General features: G+C 39.2%; 1 protein-coding gene across 1 annotated transcript in view; it reads left to right on the top strand.

Moving 5' to 3' along the window:
• LOC107288565 (merlin) overlaps positions 1 to 9,965 on the top strand; it is a 35,023-nt gene that overhangs the window by 10,890 nt on the left and 14,168 nt on the right. Inside the window, exons 4-8 of the mRNA XM_015817194.2 lie at positions 95 to 217; positions 5,176 to 5,259; positions 7,096 to 7,164; positions 7,812 to 7,894; positions 9,379 to 9,454. Of these exons, the coding sequence (XP_015672680.1) occupies positions 95 to 217; positions 5,176 to 5,259; positions 7,096 to 7,164; positions 7,812 to 7,894; positions 9,379 to 9,454 (435 nt within the window). The remainder of the gene's footprint in view (positions 1 to 94; positions 218 to 5,175; positions 5,260 to 7,095; positions 7,165 to 7,811; positions 7,895 to 9,378; positions 9,455 to 9,965) is intronic.

The following is a 9,965-nucleotide window of genomic DNA, read 5'->3' as shown; positions in this document are numbered from 1 at the left end:
ATGGCAAGAAATAGTGATCTTGGGCTTCTACTTAGCCAAACATATTTTTCCTAATCAGATTATGTTTAATTGTTCTGGTTTCTTTTTCAAACAGGTTTTAGATCAGGATATTCCCAAAGAAGATCCAGTGAACTTTTGTTTTTTAGTGAAGTTTTACCCTGAGAAAGTTGAAGAGGAGCTTCTGCAAGAGATCACCCAACACCTCTTCTTTCTGCAGGTCAGAAGGTATTTCTTTTATTCAGAATTGGTTTGAGATGTCATGGTTGTCTTTTGAACATCACCATTGTGTTTAAGCATCTGTGATCATCCTCTTCCTTGAGGTACACCTTAGGCTAGTGCCAACTTTAGCATCTTAGGAATGGTTGAGAGTAAACGGGCCTTTAGTGGGTTCTCCTCTCAGTTTTGGGCTTGTTACTCCTTAGCCTTTTTTTAAAATTGATCATTCATTTGCCATTTCTCTCTGGGCCCAATCCACCAAGAAGAAGAATACCGAAAGAGAATGAGGGATGCTGTTCCCTTGCTTCATTCTCGCAGGCCCATAAAGACTCAGTGAGCAGTAAAGCTGTGCAGAACCAAGAAGCCTTGGGAATTGACATTAATCCCTTTGCTGAATTATACATCATGTCTGATTTTCCACAGCCCTGACTTCTGATCTCAGTCTTGTTTTCTGTTTTTTTTAGAGAGTTGCATAGTTTGCAAGCCCCTTTCCCCTGTATTAATTGTTGCTCATAGATCTTCTTCCAAGTCAGGATTCAAAAATATGATTAAATGACCTTTATGTCATTTCAAAACCCACCATTGTAATTGTATCAATTTTGTCTTAAGAGGAATACTTTAGGATATTTTCAAATATATTTTTTATTCCATGTGGCAATATTTCAGTCAATTTAAATGTCTTTGTGGGTTTGTGTGTCATTGCCCAAAGAAAAAAACACTTTTACCCAATTCTGGGTAATTTACCTATCTTTAGGAAGCACTGTTATAAAGTATAATTACTTTTAGTTTAGGAAGGGTGGTGTTCCTTAATTTGTAGGAAATCAGGAAACATTGTAAAGGTAAAGGTTTCCCTTGTCCAGTCATGTCCAATTCTAGGGAGTGGGTGACCCTCTCCGTTTCTTAGCCGATGTTGTCCGAAGACATTTCCATGGTCATGTGGCCAGCATGACTATATACCAGTGGTGACGAACCTATGGCACGGGTGCCAGAGGCGGCACTCGGAGCCCTCTCTGTGGGCACACATGCCGTTGCCCCAGCCTCACCTCCCCCCATGACCCCCTCCTCTCCAGCAACCCCCCTAAAGGAGAGTCGCCCCTGAGTGTGGCCCACACGGAGCAGTGCAGCCAAGGACATGGCAGCCAGGCAGCATAGACAAGACTCTGCCCTCACACCCCATCGTGCACAGTTGATGCTGCAGGGCGCGGGCAGAGAGTGTGACCGCCATAGCACTGCTGGGCTGCCTGGGTGATCTGCGGCGGGCCCTGGAGGCGGTGAGTGGCCCTGCGGGCAGGCAGGGTGGAGGATGGGGGCAGAGCAGGGGCGGGGCAGGGGGGTGGAGCGGGGGTGGGGCCAGTTTTTGGGCCACTCGGTCTCTAAAAGGTTCGCTATCACTGCTATATACCAAGGTGCATGAAATGCTTTTACCTTCCCATCAAAATGGTACCTATTTATCTATTTGCATTTGCAAGCTTTTAAACTGCTAGATAGGCAGGAGCTGGGACAAGTAATGGGAACTCATCCTGTCACACGGTTCTTGGGTTTCAAACCTGGGCTGTCAGCTTTCCAGCTGACAAGCTCGGCATCTTCTTCTGCCAAATAGGAATGTACTCTATGCATTATATTTCTACCTTGGTTCCTTTTCGCTCCAAGTAGCTTAATATACTTCTTTCAGAAGTTCTGCCCTTTTGGAAAAGTCTCACAATTTATATGTCTAAAAGAGGATTATAGCTAAAGGCCAAATGAGAGACTGTAGTCTATTTTAAAACACTAAAACAGCCATAGAACCACCACCAGCCCTGACAATCAAGAGACATCAGTACTTTTTCACTTGTATGCGTGTGTGTAACTCAGTTCAACTTTCTACCCTGCCTTTTATGCTAGTCCTCCAAACAATTATAGAGAAGTAGATGGGAGGTATCAGAATATATCCTACAATCATAAGGGAATCAAAATGTGATTTCTGATCAAGAGATGGGCTGGGGAATTCTAGAAATTGAAGTCCACACATTGTAAAGTTGCTAAGATTGAGAAATGCTGCTTATATGAGATGAAGGTGTATGCTTCTGATGAAAGAGATTCTGGCATTCAACTCCTACCCCCAACTTTAAATTGTTTTAACAACTCTCCCCTTTTAAACAATCACCTGACTCTGCTGCAACCAATATGAAAAACTTTAAATTATGTCCTGTCAAAATCAAAACTTTTAAGTGAAATCATATAATGTGGGTAATAACTGTTCTTAAACACATGTTTGAGCAGCTCCACATTATTCTCCACTTACAAGTACACTTGATGTAATTTGAAGCTATAAGGATACTGTTTGCCAAAAGCTGGGCAAGGGACTCCTTGACTTTTGTTAAAGTTGCATCTCTTGCCTTTATTTGCCAGCCTGTGGAAGTGTGAAAATGTCATGCAGGTGTTAGGGGAAGGCTGTGTGCAGTGTGGGTGGGCAAGGTGACCTGGATGCTCCAAGAAACTGGCGAAGGGAGGGAGTGGATCCACAAAACATTTATTCATCGATTGAAGTATTTATAGCTCACCCATTATCATAAGGTTCTCAGGAAGAGCTATAATCCATAAAACAAGCAAAGGGAAATAAAAATAAGCAACACCTTGAAAATTTAAAACAGAAATAACCACAATGCAATAATGAAAAGAAGCTGATTTTTAGAGTGACAAAATGGCATATTTAGCCTGCCCTTGTGAAATCCCAAAAGCCACGATTTCACCTGGCATTGAAAAACGAATATTTTTGTGTGCCATCCTGTTCTGCAGGAAAAGGAATTACATAGGGTCTCAAACAAAGGACCCTTATCCCTATTACTGCATTTGATCATTAGCAACGGGAGTGGGGTGTTGGATTCCACAAACTGGTTTGATGTAAGCAGCTAAAATCCTGATTGCATGCTTCTGTTATTACCTTGGAACAACTTTTCTTTGGAAGAGTTGGTCAACTAGATGAGATCAATTTCCTGGTGGATTTCTGCTTTTCACTATTGCCTTGACAATTACTTGGGCTGAGCTATTTTGGAAAGAAGGCTGTTTCTCCTTTCCTTTCCCTTTTCATCTCCCTGAAAGCTACACATTTTCTTCTGGTTCCTTCAAACCTGCCTTGGCTTGTTTCCCTTGGAGGAATGTAGTTTGAGGAATTTTTTTTTCAGTTCCAAAAGAAACATAAAAGAGGAGGTAAAGCGACACGTTTGAACTTGCTGGGTTTTCTAACGTTAAAATTTAGATTTGCAGTATAATTGGGGTAAGAGTGGGAGAATAGCATATGCAAACATGTGTATACTTATGAAATTCAACCTACTAAAATGTATTTAACCATTTGCTTGGTTTAATAATGCAAAGTTATTATATAGAAGGCAGTTCCCCTGATTGCAGGAGGAATGAGAAAATCACAATGTTTAGTAATAGAGGTCAGCTACTCCAGTAACTGTCACCCAGTGATTTACATACTTGAATGAATTTGGTTTTTCAGTTGACTTCCTTGCGTTGTCCCCTTTTCAGACTTTAGGGAGAGTTCTGAGCTTTAATTATTTCAATTGCCACTAATTATTATTATTTTTCTACTGGATTCCGGGAAGAACCCAGAACGGCTACAAAGAGATAAGTAGAAAAATTCTACATAAAACCAACAATCTTTAAAACATTAAATTCAGAAATCTATATGTGGCTCATTTAAAAAAATAAAAGAAAAACAATTGAACACCAAATCACAACTCAGTTTGATCCTGGCACAGTTATTTCAGAAATGCCTGGGTGAACAGCTATTTGATTGCCTTCTAAAATAAAGACAGTTTAGAAATCAACTTCTCTCTCTGGGCAGAGGGTTCTGCAGTCTTCTGGTAACAAAACCTTCTACGGTATGTCTGGGAGAAAACAAGGGCATTTTTCTCCATATGTTTTATTAAACATCCCAATTAAAACAAAGCAGCCACCAAAATGAATAAGGGACAAAGACAAATAAACTCAAACTTTATTAAAAGACAGGAGTCAGAAAAGGGAGATAAGCTAGGGTGAGGGAATATATTAAATGGAATTGGGAACTCTAGCCATCCAGTTGTTATCTGATTACAGTTCCCATAGGAGAGTAATACCGAAGGGCCACAATTTGTACAAGCTTGAAATAAAATTGTCAATGGCACAAAAGCTATAGTGGGAACTTCCCTCTCTCTTTTTCTCAAAATGCTAGCATTCAGAATTACAAAATGAATTTTTGCTTGATGGTTCCTTCGGGACACACACAAGAACACAATATAATGCAGCATTGTTTTCTGGAGTTAACCAGGCCATATTTATGGGACTGAATAAAATGTTTAAGCTTTCTCCAAACAACAGTAACCTGAAGAGTATCTGAATGAGTCCCTACGTGCAAGTGCAGTGTGTCTCAGAAAGATAAAAAAACAGAAGCAAGTAAAGGAATTGCTTTTAAGCCTTGGATTTTGAAGAAGTTTTTAGCTGCTCTTGAAAATAGAATGCTGGATTAGATGGATCTTTGCTCTGATTTGCTAGATTTTCTCCTTATTAATCCTGATACTTAGGAATAGAAATCCCATGCACAGACCTCTACATCTCTATGGTGGAAAACAAATCATAGTGGAGAATTATAACCATTCTATTTTCTTGTGGATTTTCTCTGTATCTGGCTGACCGCTAACAAAATAGAAGAGTGCACTAAATAATCCTTTACTGATCTGATCTTCCAAATGGAAATTAGATATAGTTTAGAGTGTAGTTATTATGCAGCATGCTTTAAAAGCATATGCAACTACTTTGAATATTCTTGGTATTTTTCTGCATGTCTCTACAGTGGCCAAGATTAATTTTTTTCACTCATAAACTCAGCTAACGGTTACATTTCAGGTGCCAAAACAAAGTCTGGGTGTCTATTATTTTGTTTTCAAGCTTTGGCTGAGTCTTAGATTTTTCTTATTTTTTTTCCACCTTGTGTCTTAGGTTAAGAAACAAATATTGGATGAAGAAATTTACTGTTCTCCTGAGGCTACAATTTTATTGGCATCTTATGCAGTCCAGGCTAAGGTGAGGCTTTATAATTGTTAGTTTGTCACCTTTTATAACACATATGCAGAGTGTTAATTAACACAGAAAAGGATCTGCTGAGGCTTAGCTGGAAATAGGAAGTGGTATTTTTTCACCTCATCTGTCTCTATTTGTGGGTGTTTTGCAGATTTGTTTAATGAGTACACCCTGTTTAGATTTCACAGGAGGTCAGTGGATTAAATGCAGAGAGGAGACTGAGATATCTTACTTCATTTTAAACAAAAAACAACTGTGGAACAAAATGCAGTTTAGACTGCAGTGGGCATTCTGAGTACAGATAGTTCTAAACATATGACTGCTTGTTTAGCAAAGTTATGCTGGACATAGCAAACAATGGGTTTGCTTAACAACTGTGACTTTCACTTTACGACTGCAGCACACAGTTTATGAGCACCTCATAAAAGGCTGTAAAATTGATTCAGTCACATGGCTGACCTATTATACGACCATCACGACTTATGATCTATGGCACAGTCATAAGTTAGGGTCTACCTGTAAGATGGTAGTTTCTCTTTCCCATTCCCCTTTTTTCTTAATTAAAAATAATTCTCTAGCATGCATTTGAGGAATTCCTGCATAAAGTCTCTTCCTGACCTGTCCTCTTCCCTGAATCATCCTTTAGAAAGTTAAAGGGGGGCAGCTGTAACTGTGTCATCCAACCTTTCTTAGCACTGAACAGAGAGATGCTATACCCTCCCTTGCTAGTTACTGGCAGGAATCAGCCAGTTTTAGTCCAGAACTGAGACAGAGCAGATGAAATGACAGGATGTTTTGCCTTTCATTATTCCTGAATGTGTTTGGGCATATAATATATATATGACAGGAGGATGGCACCGGTCCCAGTGAGATATCATATTTGTCTCACCATACTGCTAGTGGTGGGCTAGCTATTTGGCGATGACTGGGATTAAATTGTGGAACTCAGTGGCACTACATGTTTGTTGATTGATTTATGAAATTTACACTCTGCCCCAACATGTTACAACTCTGGAAGTTTTATGAAATGAATCTACAAACAAAAAATGATCAAAAGTCTGGAAAAACAAGCAGCAATCAATGTAAAAAAAACCAACCCATAAGAACACCACAGTCTGTTGCCTACTTTGTTACCCATTCTGACTCTGGATCTTGGGACTCAGTTTCAATAGGGCTGGTGGTTTGGGGCCAAAGCACATAATGTTCAGAAAAACTTGTGAAGTATGATTTGTAAAACTGGTTTAATGATCCAGGTAGTGTATACATCCAAAAATCTATGCATTATTCAACGAACATTGTTATAGAAACTAAGGTTTACGGGCAATGTGTGAACCCAGCTTGGATGACTTGCTTACAAAGCCGTACCACTAATCTGTAGTTCTCTCTTTAAGAGGTCATTAAGATCTCCTTTTCCTAGCCATTGGTGCTTAAGCCAGAGCTAGACCCACTGCACTCTACTGTGGGTGGTGTTAACAACAAAATCAAAAGGGGATCCATTAGGAGTTATGGCATTGGATTCTTCTTGAACTGTAAACTAGTGTATATTTGGTACCAAACTGGTAAACTTTCAGGCATATTTTTTCAGTCCTAAAGGACAGGAAGGTAAAATTCTCAGGAAAATTATTTCCGGCAGGTTTTCTTTGCTCCTCGCCTTCAGATTTCACTTGTAAAAATCTTTGAGAACTTTAGCCAATTTTTAGTTGTTTTGTTTATAATCAAATGATTCAGTGTTTTATCTTTTTTTCCTTTTAAGTGTTAATTTAGATCTTATACTATGCGGTCAATTCTTTGTATACAGTCTTTTTCTGTTAACTTGTCTGATACTTCTTTCCCTCACAGTATGGTGACTATGACCCGAATATGTACAAACCAGGTTTCTTAGCTCCAGAAGAGCTTTTGCCAAAAAGAGTAAGTGTTTTCACACTTTCCTATCCGCCTGGTCATGAATAGGAATCCTCAGATACCCAAAATAGCAGAAATAGCCAGATAGGGAACAGCAGATTTGCATGACTCATAAAACAACAACTTTTCCCCAAAGACCAGATATTTCTATTCATCCTTTTATGACAGATTGTTCCTCTCTTTGTTTTCTAGAGAGTGGGAAACTTTAAAATTCTGATGTTTCTCAAGCAACTATTGGAGAATGTGAGCTCTTAGCTATGAAGGGAGGTTTATAACTCCTTCAAGGTATCTTCTCCAGGGGACTCCTGGTTCATGAGCTCAAAACTGAGTTATACCTGACTCTGGTGTTTCTATCCTGGTTTAACGTTCTTCTTCCAGATAGAATCCAGACTGCTCTTCACGAAAGGGGAATTTAGGACAAAAACAAACCGAAGTTAGCAGTGCGGTATTAAGTTACCAACAAGCTGAAAGGCTTCTACAAATGGGAGTCAGTTTGCTTCTAATCTTGCAGCATTTTAAGTCATATGTAATTCCATAGGTCCTTCCAAAACAGATCAGTTTTTCATACCTGCATGAACATCCTTCTTGAAGTTTGAAAAATAAATCTTTTTGCCATTGTTTTCTTTCTTGTTCTTTATTTTTCTTTTATCTAGGTTCTCCGTCAATATCAGATGACACCTGACATGTGGGAAGAAAGGATTACTGCCTGTTATGCTGGACATCAGGGAATGGCCAGGTACAGCAGCACTCGTTTGTTTGCAACTATAGTTTGGAAAAAAGGACTTATATCCATTAGCACCTGGTGGTTTCAGTTTGGTGTAGTGCAATGGTGGCAAACCTATGGCATGGGTTCCAGAGGTGGCAATCAGAGCCCTCTCTGTGGGCACGCATGCCATCGCCCCAGCCCTAGGCTTTCAGCTGGGTTTTATAAAACCTTTTCGCTTTAGGCCTCCACCGACGTGTGCAAAAAAAAAAAAAAAGGTTCAATCAGTGAATTTCAACTTCTCGTGGGGGAAAAAAAAGATCTTGCAAAGTTGGAATTGTTTGATTGAATTTTTTAGTCCCACCCAGTCTGCCGTTACCACTGCAGCCACGTCCACCCAATTGGCCACGCCCAGCCAATGGACCACACCCACCCGGCACTCGACGATGCATAAATGGATTTTGGGTTGCAGTTTGGGCACTCGGTTTCTAAAAGGTTCGCCATCACTGGTCTAGTGGTTAAGGCATCAGGCTAGAAACCAGGAGACTGTGAGTTCAAGTTCCACCTGAGGCATGAAAGTTGGCTGGGTGACTTCGGGCCACTCAGTCTTTCTCAGCCCAATTCACCTCACAGGGTTGTTATTGTGGAGAAAATAGGAAGAGGAAGGAGTATTAGGTACGTTCACTGTGTTGAGTTATTTATAAAAATAATAAAGGTAGGATAAAAACATAAATAAATCAGGATGTCACAATACACATTTCATGACTTTGACACTTTGCCCTTATTCATCTGGTTTTTTTCCCCATGGAACATAGTAGAAGCCAATAAGAATTTAGATGAATTATACCTTGAATTCACTTCTTGATACAAAGTTTGATCCAAACAGATGGGAACTCAGAAATGCATATTCTCTCATCACTCTGCTCCTGCTTGTTGATCTCACCTCTGGGCGGCAGACAAATTTAATAAGTAAATAAATAAATAACTGTACTTTTGTCAGCACTTCATTTAAAGTGCTGGTTTTAAGACTAAAAGCAACATGTCTGGTTAAGAATAGTCTCCTTTTTTGAGAATCTGTCCAAGTTTTGACATCACTGTTTGTGGCCTGCTCTGTCCAAAGGCTTTAGATGTTTGACAGATTGTCCCAAGAGCAGAACCTTTTGTGTAGCATTACCAGGACTTCAGAATATCCTTCCAGGAAAAGGATTTTTCAGTTGGGGATCATTCAGCTGAATGTAAAATTTTCCCAGAATATTTCCAATTTGTTTGGATGTGCCAAGTGAAACTATTTCTATGTCATGGTTGAATTTTCCATCTATTTATGTGATTTTTATAGAGGCCATAGTGCAATTTGTAATTATTATTTATTACCAATGGTAATAAAACTAGGTAAGAGTATTTCACAGTCAATAAATACAGCCTTGGGTGACAATAATACAGAACAATATATTTCCTTTATGTAGCAAGAACAATCCTTTCCAAGAGTTTTTTAAAAAATAACTATTCCATTCTTCTAGATACGAAGCCGAGATGAACTATCTTAAAATAGCACAAGACTTGGAGATGTATGGGGTTAATTATTTTCCAATTGCTGTAAGTATGTATGATTTTTAATGCATCTGATTCAGATTTTTCTGACAGTCCCAGATGTCTTGATTGTAAATCCCCTGTGCCTCAGCAGTATTGCCAGTAAAAAAAGGGGCATAACACCTGAGAGTCTCATCAGCATTGTCTGTTGTGACTTGGAGCAATTTGCCTGACTTAAAAAGTGTTCTCCATTATAAAAATGCCATGACTCTTAAGCAGATCTCTTGGTCTTACATTTTTCAATGTGTATTCATGTTAGCTAACGTAAGGGTAAATTCTAGTTTATAGATGCCTGATGTTTGACTCTTTTATATGAAGCAATGAGGAAAAAGGTGTCAAGAGGCAAAAATACTGGTCATGTACTTCATTGTATAGAGACTAGTTGAGCAGCAATGAGGATAACTGAATAAGACAATAAAATTGCCAATTAAGGCAGGTGTTTACTCCTCGATACTCCTCGACTTACAACAGTTTAGCAACTGTTCGAAGTTAGAACAGCACTGAAAAAAGAGTCACC

This window comes from Protobothrops mucrosquamatus, unplaced genomic scaffold, assembly GCF_001527695.2.
Source record: "Protobothrops mucrosquamatus isolate PMUCROS unplaced genomic scaffold, P.Mucros_1.0 scaffold562, whole genome shotgun sequence".
NCBI classification, from domain to species: Eukaryota; Metazoa; Chordata; class Lepidosauria; order Squamata; family Viperidae; genus Protobothrops; species Protobothrops mucrosquamatus.
Note: the sequence above shows the minus strand (reverse complement) of the source record. Positions and strands in the feature narration are given on the sequence as shown.